General features: G+C 39.4%; 1 protein-coding gene across 30 annotated transcripts in view; it reads right to left on the minus strand.

Annotated features, from left to right (window-relative positions):
* NCOR1 (nuclear receptor corepressor 1) overlaps positions 1-15,516 on the minus strand; it is a 186,471-nt gene that overhangs the window by 38,704 nt on the left and 132,251 nt on the right. For all 30 annotated transcript variants that reach the window (XM_063629336.1, XM_063629334.1, XM_063629330.1 and 27 more), the window contains 8 exons: positions 11,991-12,111; positions 11,792-11,893; positions 11,348-11,448; positions 7,014-7,182; positions 4,929-5,069; positions 3,689-3,772; positions 2,953-3,209; positions 1,704-2,064 (listed from right to left, as the gene is read on the minus strand). In XM_063629336.1, the coding sequence (XP_063485406.1) occupies positions 1,704-2,064; positions 2,953-3,209; positions 3,689-3,772; positions 4,929-5,069; positions 7,014-7,182; positions 11,348-11,448; positions 11,792-11,893; positions 11,991-12,111 (1,336 nt within the window). The remainder of the gene's footprint in view (positions 1-1,703; positions 2,065-2,952; positions 3,210-3,688; positions 3,773-4,928; positions 5,070-7,013; positions 7,183-11,347; positions 11,449-11,791; positions 11,894-11,990; positions 12,112-15,516) is intronic.

The following is a 15,516-nucleotide window of genomic DNA, read 5'->3' on the forward strand; positions in this document are numbered from 1 at the left end:
TCTTTTGTCCCCACATGTAGTAAACTTCAGTTTTCTCTCATTGCCTGTGTTATGCAACCTCCTTCCTACCCATTAATCACTAGTTTCACTAATTTTTTCCTTCCTCTGTTCTTCCACAATGACTTTCTCATTACTTCACCAATATCTATCTCCTCCCTACTCCAGCCTCTCTTCTTTTAAATGTTGTTATTCAGAGTGGTCAGATTGTCCCACCAATAAATATATATTCGAACACTTATTAGCCATCACCCTCAATTTTTTTTTTTTTTTTTTTTTGAGATAGAGTCTCGCTCTGTCGCCCAGGCTGGAGTGCAGTGGCATGATCTTGGCTCACTGCAGTCTCTACCTCCTGGGTTCAAGCAATTCTCCTGCCTCAGCCTCCCGAGTAGCTGGGACTACAGGAGCGCACCACCATGCCCGGCTAATTTTTTTTGTATTTTTAGTAGAGACAAGATTTTACCATGTTGGCCAGGATGGGCTCAGTCTCCTGACCTCATGATCCACCCGCCTTGGCCTCCCAAAGTGCTGGGATTACAGGCGTGAGCCGCCGCATCCAGCCACCCTCAATTCCCTCAATTTTTTTTAACTGTGGTGAAATATACATAACATAAAATTTATAATTTTAGCCGTTTTAAAGGGTACAATTCACAGTGGCATTAAGTACAAGCATGATGGTTGTGTAACCATAACATCTAATTACTAATATTTTGATACTATAAACTTTACCACAATGCCCAAAGAAAGAAATCACACTGGTTTATCACATCCCCTTCCAAGTCCCAGCGTGCTCAAATATGGAGTGCTCTTCCCTCTGCAGGGCAATTAGCCATCAAAACTAAAGCTACAAGCATTTGGACTCACCTCCCTATCCCTAACAAGGACTTCCCCTTCTCCTCACTCTGTGCTACGCCTCTCATACCCGCCAACAACACTATTCTACAGCTCACGGTGCCCAGCCCAGGACGTAGCATGTGAGCCATCAATAAATTTGTTATGATAATAAAAAATGGTAAGTGGATGCATTTTTAAGGGCCTCAGGTTGATAGGGACCACTTGGTAAAAATCACTTCTCAACTGACGTAGCTGCCAGTAGCATGGGGTTATAGTGACAACAACAATAACAACAGTAACACCAACAGGAATAATTCACATTTATCGAGCCCTTTGTAAATACTCGGCACCATTCTAAGTTCTTTACATGTACTACCTTATTTGATCTTCATAACAATCCAGAGAGGTAGGTCTTAATGTTACATTATGATTTTACAGATCAGGAAACTAAGCTACAAAAAAGCTAAGTAACTCATCTGAGTTTATGCAGTAAGAATGTTAATTCAAGCTTATGCAGTCTTGTTCCAGAGGCTACCTTCGGCTTTCACACCACACTGCCGCTGAAGGAACAGTGTCAAAACTGACTTCCAGAAAACCTTATGCGATTGGCTGAAAATCCACTCTAAAAATATACTTACTCTACAGCATTTCTGGACTACATCGTAATCTGCACTTGATTTAAATATTAGGTATTTTACTTAAGTTATGCCTACTTTTAAATTAGTAGCCTTCCATACTCCTAGAATCAAGCATGACCTGCAGATCTTGGGACACTCTAAAGCTGACAATTTGATATTTACTACTTGACAAAGGTTTTTTTTTTTTTTTAAATGCAATAAAAAGGATCAGACCAAGGAACAAATGTAACATACCATCAGAAGTTCTGTTCATCATGGGTGAGCCTCTGGACATGGTGTTTTGATAACTCACAGGGGTCCTCCGTGCACTGGTGTCATCGTAAATCCCAGGGCTCAGTTGTGCTTTGGGAGCTTCATGCAGTGTGGACCTAAGAACGGAGGGGCCAGAGCTTACCACTGATGTGTGCCGGGAACGCACGGTCTCGCCTGCTTTCACATCCTCATATTTTCCCCGTTCTACCACTTTTATGTTCTCTGGTACAATTTCCAGCGGAGGCATTCCACGGGATAGTTTGCTAGGCCCCGTGATTAAGGATTTGACATTGTGTTTGATGGCAGATTGACCTGAGTTGTTGTCAAACTTTATTGGTGTGCCCTAAAGGGAAAGAAACAAACATCACAGGTGGCAAAGTTATCTGGCTACTTTTCTATCTCAGGTCTATGTCTGGCCCATGGCAGTTACAGTTCACTGTGGTGACCTTTTTTGGTCTGTTTGCAAATCTCAATCACAACCCCACTGATCCTAGGCTGCATACTTTCCCACATTCCACACTCCATGGTATAGACATAAGAAAACCTGATGATAAGAAGTACACAAGGCCAGGCATGGTGGTTCACACCTGTTATCCCAGCACTTTGGGAGGCTGAGGTGGGCAGATCACCTAAGGTCAGGAGTTCGAGACCAGCCTGACCAACATGGAGAAACCCTGTCTCTACTAAAAATACAAAATTAGCCAGGCGTGGTGGTGGGTGCCTGTAATCTCAGCTACTCGGGAGGCTGGGGCAGGAGAATCGCTTGAACCTGGGAGGCAGAGGTTGCAGTGAGCCAAAATCGTGCCATTACACAAAGGCCAGGCGCAGTGGCTCACGCCTGTGATCCCAGCACTTTGGGATGCTGAAGTGGGCAGATCACTTGAGCTCAAGAGTTCGAGACCAGCCTTGGCAACATGGCAAAGCCCTGTCTCTACAAAAATACAAAAATTCTGGGTGTGGTGGTACATGCCTGTAGTCCTAGCTACTCGGGAGGCTGAGGTGGGAGGATCGCTTGAGCCCAGGAAGTCAAGGCTACAGTGAGCTGTGATCAAACACTGCACTCCAGCCTGGTCCACAGAGGAAAGAAAAAAAAAAAAAAAGGTACAGGAAACTTTCATGTTTACTTCCAGGAGGTCTGACATAATAAGAACCACTTATAATTATTAAGTCACACTTTTTTAAATGTTCCATAAATATCAGTTACTGACAAAAAGAGCCAAAACTTAGCTACCTGGGAAATGGAACCCTCAATTATCGGCCGTGTGCTCTGGACCACTTCTGGAGTTTTCCGACTTTCCTGAGTTAAAATATCTTGCCTTGGAATCTCATGAATGGAACGCCCCATTTCTTTGATGGTGGTGATGCCATCATATGGTTTTCCTTTGGTAATGGCACCTTCAAATGCTCGTATGGGAGGACTTTCCCTTTTAATTTGTTTGGGATATTTAAGGCCATCTTCAAAGCTTTCAGTTGTTGCTCTTGGTGTCCCTTGAAAAAGAATTCAGGAAACATTAAAATAATGCTGATGGTTGCACAACAATTCCACGGAACTGTGCACTTAAAAATGGTTAAAATGGTAAATTTTGTTACATATATTTTAACACAATTTAAAATAATGCCTTGACATCTTGTAGTTTCTAATTAACTTTCTGTTTACAGTAGATCCTCAAATCAGTATTCATCAATCATTATTTCTTTAGGGTTGCTTGAGATATGATATTAATGGATCATTCATAATAGTCACAGAATGGTTCTTGCATAATAAAGATATATCTATATTAAAAGATTAAGCAACTATCATCTTCCAATAAATTATGTAGCTCAGAGGCAGAAAAGTAATAACCAAGACTTTAATATTTCAAAAGTGAAAATATCTTGAAAAGCAGAAATACACTGTAAATTAATGTCAAACTATTTTGTCAGGGAGGCAGTTATAAATAAAAATGCAAAACAAGCAGAAAGTTTACCCTGCATTATGGAGCCAGACAATACAGTCCTTTCTTTGAGGTCAGAATGAGGACTCCCCCTGGGTAATGCTCGGCATATCAGCCCTTCCAAAACAAGAAAGCAATTCAATTATTCAACATAATGTATATGTCAACTCACATATACTGAATGCTGTTCTTAAAGTATACGTTTTTGATAAATGCTCTATGAAGGAAGGAATGTCAATTTAAGTTTGTGAACTATCCAGAAGTACCTAATATGACATCACACAGTCCTTTGTAAATATTTTCCTAAATAAAAAATGGCCACCAAAGGCATCTAATGAAAGGTTGAAAAGGAAAGATACCTTCAAAGTTAAGTCTAAAATCCCAACACTTCTTTATCAAGAGGGAAGAAGATATAGGATTGGAAACCATTGCTTAGCTTTGAAATATACTTGTGATAAAGGGAAAACAGGAAATATGGATACCATAAAAATAGGGAAAATATATTAAATGAAACATGCAAATTGAAATGAAAGAGTTGTAAATAACCTCCTAAGAAGTTTCACATTATTGTTGCTGATAAATATAAATCAAGGGTTAGAAATAATCACACATATTTACAGTAGAAGTGTGTTTTTTTTTAACACAGAGAAAACTACAGCTCTTAGAAAATTACACAGGACTTACCCTGCTTTTAGTATTTCATCTAGCTTAAAATTGGTTGAGGCAGGTTAAGATTTAAACAAAGTGGGCCATTAACAAAACAAAATCATACTGATCATGTACTGAAGGCGTATCACATGAGCAGCACCAGTTCAGACACCTGCCTCCAACCCTCACACAGTGTTAGGTACGATCCCTTAATTTACAGAAGAAGAAACAGGCTCAGAGGAATTTACCAGGGAAGGGTGAAGCTGAAATTTAAATTCATGTCTTTATCCATTACACCACTTTATCTGTCTCACGATTCAAAAAGAAGTTCTCATAATAAACTTTACCTTTTTTAACTCACTTAGCTGAAACAGGAATAATCTGCAAATTGTATGAGCATTCAAATATGAACATTCTAATAGTAACCTATGATATGACCAATTATGCTTAAATTTTACTTCCTTCCATTGTTATGTGCCACTTTATATACAGATATAAACTTAATATCAATACAAATATACATTTCAGGTGGAAATGACAGAAATTGCATCCAACTTAATTCAACAATGCAAAATTACTATATAAAATAACGTGTCAAAATAACATTCTGAAAACAATGCTTTACCCTCTAACGGTGCTGATACAGGAGACTCCCTCATTGACATCCCTTGCTTTATATTTCCTTCCACTGATTCATAGCTTCTCTTTAAACTGATTTCATGAGCTGTTCTTGGACTCCTAGTCCCTTCTCGGGCATTCTTAATATCTACAGAATACACAAACAAGACTTGCTTAGACAGAGCACATGGTATACAATGTACAGTAAATAGGTTAATTTCATAGTCTATCTTATAAAAATAATAATATTAAAACTTGTCTTAACCTACAATAAAATATCTGTAGATGATTCATGAAAATATTTTCATTCATTCAAATGTGTTTATTGATGCCCACTGTGTGCTAGGCATAAGCTAGGCTTGCAGATAAGATTAACATATTAAGTCCCTTTCTGCATGAAACTTACCCAGTAGTGGTAGGTACAGATTATGTAGTACAATAAGCTATGAAAGGAGAAGTATAATGTGCTATGAAAATGCTAGGAGAGAAACCTAACACCTCCAGGTTCAGATAAGCCTGCTCAGAGGAAGCAATGTGTAAGCTGAGAATGAAGGATGAATAAGAGTTGTTCAAGTCAAAGGTAATAGTAGGAAAAAGTATAGGCAGTGTGAACAGTGAACACAAAGACCCTAAGGTGAGACAGAGAAAGGTACATTAAAAGAAGGTAAGCTTGGTAACTGGCTAATGTGTAGAGTGGAGTTGGGAGGAAGAGTGTGGGGGAGGTAAATATAGGGGACTAAAGAGAAAAGTAAGAAGGGAAAAATGTGAAGAGCTAAGCTGGAAGCAGCTCCTGGAGGGGTTATAAAGCTAAGGTAGGGGTTTGCAGTTATATCAAGGGTGATGGAAAAATCAATCAAGGAGTGACGTGGTACACACTTTGAATATGGGTGAGACTGAAGGTAGGGAGATGAGTTAGGTGGCTGCTGGGTTAACGATGATGGTGACAGTGGTGAATATAGAGTAATGGATGGATTCTAGACACTTTAGGAAAATAAACAGAAATGGCTTAGTGATTTCGTGGATGTGGAAAGAAACCGAGGTGTTTCTTTCATACATTATTAATTTCTTAACCCCAAAAACAAAATGTTAATCATAATATGCCAGACATGTAAAGGAGAGGGAAATAAGAGTGCTATCAAGCATTTTGCAGCATCTGGCACTATGTACACACATACTTTATTTCTTTGTATTGGAAGAGAAAGAAAGCATAGCTAATGACTACTCCAAGGTCACAGAGTCAGGTGCAAATAAGAATTCAAACTCAGTCAAAACTTTGGCTAATATTTCTATCACATTTGAGTCATTCTTATAAAATACTACTACTGAGAAAATATAACAAGAAGACATCTAAAAAAATGTACATAGACATTAAAATAGTTTTATTAAGGAGTATTTAATATTCTTATCAAAATTATCAGAATATTATCTACCCTCTAATTCTTTTTGTTTGTTTGAGACAGAGTCTCACTCTGTCGCCCAGGCTGGAGTGCAGTGGCCCAATCTCAGCTCACTGCAAGCTCTGCCTCCCAGGTTCACGCCATTCTCCTGGCTCAGCCTCCCGAGTAGCTGGGACTACAGGCGCCCGCCACCACGCCCGGCTAATCTTTTGGCATTTTTAGTAGAGACGGGGTTTCACCGTGTTAGCCAGGATGGTCTCGATCTCCTGACCTTGTGATCCGCCTGCCTTGGCCTCCCAAAGTACTGGGATTACAGGTGTGAACCACTGCACCCGGCCTAGCTACCCTCTAATTCTTAATTAATAAAACATGAATCTCTTCAAAATAAAAGTATTCCATTAAAGTTCAACAAAGGCTCTTTACCTAAGCTAAACTGACTGACCACAGTCGATAATCTTACCTACCACCTATGGGACATTTAATATGAGCTCTGCATTGTTAATTACTTTTCATTGACTGAGCTGATATTCACAAAATTCTCATGAGACAAGTATTACTAACCCCATTTACTGAGAGAAAACATAGGCTCAGCAAAGATAAACTGACTTCCAGATAGCAGAAATGTGGGAAAACCCAAGCCTGTGTTTTTAGCACATATTGTAATACTGGCTTTGGTGCATACATACAATACTTACTATCATATGACAAGATATGTCCACTTTTGCCTTCATAAATAACATGGCCTTTGGATGCAGCTTCCTCTCTGCCTTTCTCGGGACTGCTGTCTTCAATGGGCATTCTAGAAATGGACCCCTTCACCAAAGCCTCTGTTGGTATGCCAGTCTGGGGCAGAGCCGGGGTGCCCTGCCATCAAATCAAGCATAAATAGCAGAGGAGTCACTCGAGTTCAGGGAAAACACAAGGTGCTCAGAAAATTTAACCTATGACAGAGTCAGGCTAATCTATAGCTTCAAAGAAGAAAGCACATATACATGAAAGGAAATTAGACATTGAATTTTTGTCAACATGAAGACATCCTGTACCTTCATCCTTCAACTCAGCCACATAACACTTAAAATTATGACAGGTATATTAGGTGTATCAACTTTGCTCTCACTTTCATGTGAGGACTCTATTACAGCATTTAACTCTCAGAAGTTTCTCTTAAGGATTAAAATCAAGTAAATGTAACAGCTTTTATTAGGTTGTTGCAAATGTAATTGCAGTTTTTGCATTGTTGAAATTTGCCGTTTGATACTGGAATACATTCTTAAATAAATGTGGTTATGTTCTTGTTTTCTTTTGAATGTAGTTATGCAATATATCATTTTAATGTGCATTTGTCACTGTTTTTTGTTAATGACTTATTACTTGCTGTTTTATATTTATTTTAGACAATGAAAATTATGTTATACAAAAAGCAAATTCAAGTGATTTTCTTATTCAAATTCAAAATGGGTCGTAAAGCAGTGGAGACAATTCATAACATCAACAACGCATTTGGCCCAGGAACTGTTAACAATCATACAGTGCAGTGGTGGTTCAAGAAGTTTTACAAAGGAAACAAGAGCCTTGAAGATGAGGAGCATAGTGGCCGGCCATCGGAAGTTGACAACAACCAACTGAGAGCAATCATTGATGCTGATCCTCTTACAACGACACGAGAAGTTGCCGAAGAACTCAACGTCAACCATTCTACGGTTGTTTGGCATTTGAAGCAAATTGGAAAGGTGAAAAAGCTTGGTAAGTGGGTGCCTCATGAGCTGACCGAAAATTTTAAAAACTGTCTTTTTGAAGTGTCTTCTCTTATTCTAGGCAACAAACCATTTCTTAATTGGATCATGACATCCGATGTGAAAAGTAGATTTTATACAAAAACTAGCGACAACCATCTCAGTGGCTGGACTGAGAAGAAGCTCCAAAACACTTCCCAAAGCCAAACTTGCACCAAAGAAATGTGGTCTGCTGCCAGTCTGAGCCACTATGGCTTTCTGAATCCCAGCAAAACCATTACATATGACAAGTATGCTCAGCAAATGAATGAGATGCACTGAAAACTGCAATGCCTACAGCCAGCACTGGTCAACAGAAATAGCCCAATTCTCCACGACAATACCTGTGTCACACAACCAATGCTTCAAAAATTTAATGAATTGGGCTACGAAGTTTTGCCTCATCTGCCATATTCACCTGACCTCTCTCTCTACCACTTATTCAAGCACCTCGACAACTTTATGCAGGGAAAATTCTTCCACAACCAGCAGAATGCTTTCCATGGCTGGGTGTGGCAGCTTGCGCCTGTAATCCCAGCACTTTGGGAGGCCAAGACGGGCGGATCACCTGAAGCCAGGGGTTCAAGACCAGCTTGGCCAACGTGGCGAAACCCCATCTCTACTAAAAATACAAAAATTAGCCAGGCACGGCTGCGCATACCTGTAATTCCAGCTACCTGGGTGGCTGAGGCAGGAGAATCACTTGAACCCTGGAGGCAGAGGTTGCAGTGAGCTGAGATGGCACCACTGCACTCCACCTGCCAGCCTGGGCAACAGAGCAAGACTCCATCAAAAAAGAAAGCAAGCAAAAAGGAAGGAAAGGAAAGGGAAGGAAAGGAGAGGACAGGGGAAGGGAGGGGAGGGGGAGAGGGAGAGGAGGGGAGAGGAGGGGAGGGGAGGGGAGGGGAGGGGAGGGGGAGGGGGAGAGGAGGGGAGGGAAAAGAAAAGAGAGAGAAAATGCTTTCTAAGAGTTTGTCGAATTGCGAAGCATGTATTTTTATGCTACAAGAATAAACAAGATTATTTCTCATTGGCAAAAATGTGTTGATTGTAATGGTTCCTATTCTGATAAAGATGTGTTTGAGCCTAGTTATAATGATTTAAAATTCACAGTCCGAAATCACATCTTTGCACCAACCTAATATAAATTTTCTAATAAAAATAAGATGATAAAGTTTTTAGAGTACTACAATTTTCTCTCAAATTGTGATATGAGGGAAAAATAACTTTCAAATATCAAACTGACTACTAGGTTGTTAGGCCTTTGGATGCCTCCGTGTTGTGACACTGATTCAGTTTAGGTCAGGTTATCTGTATTTTCACCATCATCAATCCTCCTCTGGGGTTGCCAATGACCATGATTCTTTTTACTCTTCCTTTAAGCAGCGAGCCCTTCCTTCAAGGAAAATTGTTCATAGAACCTAATATGTACAGCACTTTGCAAGAGAGAGCAGCTTGGCGTAAAATAGGAGTTAGAGGCCTAGACTGAGTTTACTCACACATTTAGGGTCACCACTATACTCTGAGGACTGCTAAAACCCTAGAGAGCACAATCTGATACCATATGCTTAAGAAAAGCGATGAGACATACATTTACTTGTCCAGTCATTAAGTGAACTCATTAGTAAGTATCTAGAAATCCTTAACACCCACTTCAGAAGTAATCATGTCAAATGCACAAACAGATTTTAAACAGATAAAATTTAGTCCCCTTTGGCCCAGTTCATACTCTTTCTTCCCACAGTTTGGATGCCAGAGTGAAGACAAAGAATAATACATACAGGTCCATTTACTTTCCTCTGTCCATATTAAAGTATTAGCTTGCTGTAAAAACAGAAACACACTGACCCAATATAAAAGGAGACTTTTTTTTTGAGACGGAGTCTCGCTCTGCCACCCAGGCTGGAGTGCAGTGGCACAATCTCAGCTCACTGCAACCTCCGCCTCCCAGGTTCAAGTGATTCTCCTGCCTCAGCCTCCTGAGTAGCTGGGATTACAGACACACACCACTACGCCTGCCTAATTTTTGTATTTTTAGTAGAGACGGGGTTTCACCATGTTGGTCAGGCTGGTCTCAAACTCCTGACCTCGTGATCCGCTCGCCTTGGCCTCCCAAAGTGCTGGGATTACAGGCGTGAGCCACCGCGCCTGGCCTAAAAAGAGAGATTTTAAGAGTCAGTATGAAAACTTTCTTTTCTTCTGTTTTTAACTTAACCACTCAAGGAAGTAGTATGTAAACTACATTTCAGAAAGAAATCACCTGGGAACCTCATTAAAATGGGGGTTTTAATTCACATGATCTAGAGTGGGGACTGACATTTCTGCATTATTCTAGCAAGCTTCCTAGTGATGCCAATGCTCTGGTGCACAAACCACACTTGGCCAGCAAAGCCCTAGCTGAATCAGCGAAAGGCTTGGGAAAACACAGACTGCCAGTCCCCACCAGCGAGGGTTGCGTTTCAGTAAATCTGGGGTAAGCTCTGAACATTTATATGTGTAGCAATTTTCTAGGTGATTCTGATGCTACTGGTGTGGGGATCATACTTTGAGAACAACTGTCTTATAGGATAGCAACTAGACAAAGAAAAAACTTGTGACAATGAATGAACACTTTAGAAAATGCAAGGCACAGGTTTCTGTTTACAATGATTTCCCCAAAACAGAATTTTCCCTCTTATGCATATACATAAAGAGGCTAAGAACTTTTTAAATATCAAGTTAAAATTAACAACTAACTGAGAGAAATTTTATTAATCAAAATTGGTGATTTATTTAGCCCAAAATTGGAAGGTTTCTGGTGCTTTTGTTAATGCCCTCCACATTCCCTGGTTTAGCATTAGATTCTAACAAGGCAGCTCACATACTAAGATTCTAGAACTACCTCTCCACCAGGGCAAAAGTAAGCAAATAATTTGTAATGATTTTCTTCTCAATTTCTATTTAGGCTAAACACATGGTAAAAGCTTTTCTAGGAAGACAATAAGAGCTGCATCAATTAGAACATATTTCTTTTTCCAGTTTGCAAATAAGTGACCTTTTCAAATGAACCAAAATATACATAATATAGCTTGCAGTCAAAATGATCACATTAACATCTCTGTGGAGACAGTTTGCAGATCTAGGTTTTACTACCATTGAGACCTAGTCCCATAATGCAGAAAAATGAACTTAAGCCACAAAACAGCCAAAGTGCTAAGAATTATTTATCATTTTTTCCTGAGCTTCCGTTGAGTATATCAGAGATGATCGTGACTAACCTGAGTGATAGAGCCCCGTAGGGATGGAATGTTCTCCACTGAAATTTTGCTGGTTGGAGTTCCCCGAGTTATACTTCCTTCTTGTATGGCTCCTGCAGTACCTGAATACAAACAAAGCTATTAGCAAATTACACCCCCAGCCCCTGCCCCAAAACACAAAAAAACAGCCCCTACTTCGGAGAGTACTCAACTAAGAAGAAAAGAAAAAAGCAGCACAAAACCCATCATGTTTGTTTTATTAAAATGTACTTCCAAAATAATACTAAAGAACTGCTGAAACATGGAACTTCAAGGTTTTAAAATGACTTTTACATGGAAAGAAAACAAATTTAGAATTTAAAGACTATAGTTTAAAAAGCCCATCATTAAAATATATTAATAACTTACTTTAATAAATTTACTGGGGACAAAAGTTTAACATTTCTGCCAACCAGCATATTTTACCTCTGACTACACCTTCATGTTGGGCCCTGACCAACAGACCCTCAGGTTGTGAGTTTTGGCTTCGGGGAGAAAATTCTTCCTGCTTGATGTAGGGCAAAGTAGCTGTGGAAAGGCAGAGAAACATGAAGCAATCCAGTACTAAATTACTGGCTGTGATGCTACAAACGTAGATGCATTATGACTGTATTAACTCACTGACCTGATTTGGCAGATTCCTGTTGCCGTGGCAGTCCAAGAGAGATAGATCCCACTGAGGGCTTGGGTGTTTCTTGAGTGTAGGAAGCTTGATTATGAGAAGTCAAATAAGTGCCTGGTGTTCCCTAAGAAAAAACAAAAAAAATTTAAAGATTAAACAAACATTGTTTTTTCACAAGGTCAATTTCACAAAGTCAGCATTCCCATTTCTGTTTAAAAAAAAAAAATTATATCCCTTCTACCCAAAACTAAGAATAGTTTTTGTAAAGCAAGAAAATCTTCATTGTAGATTGCTTAAATATAAAAAAAATTTAAAGGGAGTAGGATATGTCTTCTAAAATTACCATACATTACATGTAAATAGTATTTACTATTAATAAATTACATAAATAAAGCACTTATATGTTGCAATCAAAATGTAAGCTACTATTATTAATATTCATTCCAACTAAAAATGCTATGGAGAGTGGTATCAGCAAATACAGCAAAGTAATAAGGACTTCCAAAAACTCTCTTCCATAAAAGCAACAAGAAAACCTGGAAAAATTTTAAGAATCAACGTTTTTTTCTTTTCCTTTTTTTTTTTTTTTTTGAGGTAGAGATTTGCTCTGTCACCCAGGCTGGAGTACAGTGGAGCAATCTCAGCTCACTGCAACCTCCACCTCCCAGTCTCAAGTAATGTAAGAATCAACTTTTAAAGAACCCTGGAAATTAACCAAAGGCGTGTAGAAATCTGGAAACATTTATTTAAAAAAGAAAAAAAAAAGCTGAATCTAGGTAAAAACAATGGGCTTTGTGGCATTTTAACTTGTTCCATTCTCATTCTCCTGATCAAGCTCTATGCTAGTGTTGAAAACCAAAAGCCCACAATCAGTGCAAACCAGCTGCCTGGCAGCCACTAGAAGGGAAAGAGCAAGGTTGGAGCTCCTTAAAAGCCTCATTCCCAGATAACTGTCATTGTTTGACTTGTCTGTTGGTTCTCTGGGAGACTCCATTCACAAAGCTGTCTTTATTTGACCTGACTGGAGTGGGAGAGGAGGTGCAGGCTTGTCAAAAACAATCAGAGGCAACTGATTAACTTCTCCACTGACTGAGACAGTAGATAACAGCCAGGGTAAACAACAGGCTAACCAAAACACTTAAAAGGAAAAGCCAGGGAATGAGATGTTCATGGAGTCTGAAAAGCTCCAACATATTCCCTAGAACCTAGAATGCTACATGCATGTGCAAGGCTATGAATATGCCTAGGAAAGACATGGGAAGGCCCCACTGCTCTCAACTCAGACTGCCCTTAAGGCTCTGCACGCCAGAAAGTAAAGACTAAGGCAAAGCTGTCAAGTGCCCAACAAAGAGTGCCCCTCAGCAAAGACTGACTTTACTGATTTTAGACATTTAAGGAAATCTCTGTCTAATCATTAGCTGATCACTAAGTTAATCAGACTTCAGTGGCTACACACAACAAACAATACAGACTTTACAGAATTAGTTAAGAAAAGTCACTAAGCAAATAGTAACAGCCAAAAGAAACAACAAGCTCTGAAAAGAAAAGTCCGGGCGGGGGGATGCAAGTTCCAGAGTTGCTACATTATACAAAATGTCCAGTTTTTGACCAAAAATTATAAGATATGCAAAGAAACATGAAAGTGTGAGCCGTACATATGAAACAGAGCAGGGAACAGAAAATATTCCTGAGCTTTGGGCTCAGGAATAAAGACTTTAAATCAGCTATTATAAATGTATTCCAGGAACTAAAATAAACCATGTCTAAATTAAAGGAGGCCAGGTGCAGTGGCCTGCCTTCTTTAATCCTTACACTTTGGGAAACCCAGGCAGGAGGATCGCTTGAGGCCAAGAGTCTGAGACCAGCCTTAACAATATATTAAGACTCTGTCTCTATAAAAAATAAAAAAAAAAATTAAAAGCCAGGCATAGTGATACATGCCTATAGTTCCAGCTACTCAGGATGCTGAGGCAGGATTGCTTGAGCCCAGGAGACTGATGTTACAGTGAGCTAAGATCATGCTACTGCACTCCAGCCTGAGCAACAGAATTGTTCTAGGAGAGAGAAAAAGAAAAAAAAAAAGAAAGTACAAGAATGATATTTCACCAGATAGAAAATACCAACAACAAAGAGAAAGAAATCATTAAAAAGAACAAAATAGAAATTCTGGAACTAAAAAAATATAAGAACTCAGAATGGAAGGAAACATCTTCAATCTGATGAAAGACATCCACGAAAAACTTAACATTTTGCCTAACAGTAAAATACTGAATGCCTTCCTTCTAAGATGAGCAACAAGAAATTCATGTCCATGTTCACCAATTCACTATTCAGTATTCCTGTATCAAGACCATCCTGGCCAACATGGTGAAACCCCGTCTCTACTAAAAATACAAAAAGATTAGCCAGACAGGGTGGCATGCGCCTGTAGTCCCAGCTACTTGGGAGGCTGAGGCTGGAGAATTGTTTGAACCTGGGAGGCGGAGGTTGCAGTGAGCCGAGATCGTGTCACTGCACTCCAGCCTGGGCAATAGAGAAAGACTCTGTCTCAAAAAAAGGAAAAAAAAAAAAAAAAATTCCTAGCCACTCAGAAGGCTGAGGAGGGAGGATCGCTTGAGCCCAGGACTTGGAGGCTACAGTGAGCTATGATCACAGTACTGCAAAGCAAGACTTTGTCCAAAAACAAAAACAAAATTTAAAGGAATCAAATAGCCAAATATACATCAAACAAAACATGTACAAATCTCTAAAGTGAAAACTTTAAAGCGCTGCTGAGAGACATAGATAAAAGAAAAGACATACAAGTTCATAGATTAGAAGATTCGATGTTAAGATTTCCACTTCTACCTCAAATTGATCTACAGATTTCATACAATCCCAACAAAAATCCCAGCAGATGGGTGGTTCATTTTTTTTTTTTTTTTGGTCTTTTAAACCTTAAACTATAATTTGAAGCATTCTCAGATGTTTAGGGGGAAACATCCTCTTAAAATGGTTCCCTGTGCTCGCCTTCAGGTGAATCATAAAGCATTATGCATATGTTATATGCTCACTGCACCCACCTCTTCCCCACAACCTTTGCCTCTTGGGTGGTTTGTGCTACTTTCCCCTTACTTTGCTACATTTCTATAGTTAAGTTGGTTTTACTTAAATGATTCATGTTTGGGGGAAAAAATAAAAATCTCCCTTAAAACATGTTTCAACTCCTGCAAATAAAATAAATCAAGTGAGGAAAGAAAAGAAAAAAAAAGAGAAGAGAAGAGATCCCAGCAGAATTTTTTTTCTTTAAGTAGACTGACAAACAGATTGTTTCTGCCTCTGCTGCTGCCAGGTGCCCATGAAAAAGTGAGGGCAAAAAAAGAAAAAAAGCAGGTTCTGAAGTATACCCTTGACTGGACCTACCCCGTAGATGATGCTGCCAATTGTCAGCAGTTTCTCCAAGACAGAATTAAAGTGAATGGAAAAGCTGGGAATCTTGGTGGAGGGGTAATAACTATTGAAAGGACCAAGAACACAAGCACCGTAACTT

This window comes from Symphalangus syndactylus, chromosome 20, assembly GCF_028878055.3.
Source record: "Symphalangus syndactylus isolate Jambi chromosome 20, NHGRI_mSymSyn1-v2.1_pri, whole genome shotgun sequence".
Taxonomy (NCBI): domain Eukaryota; kingdom Metazoa; phylum Chordata; class Mammalia; order Primates; family Hylobatidae; genus Symphalangus; species Symphalangus syndactylus.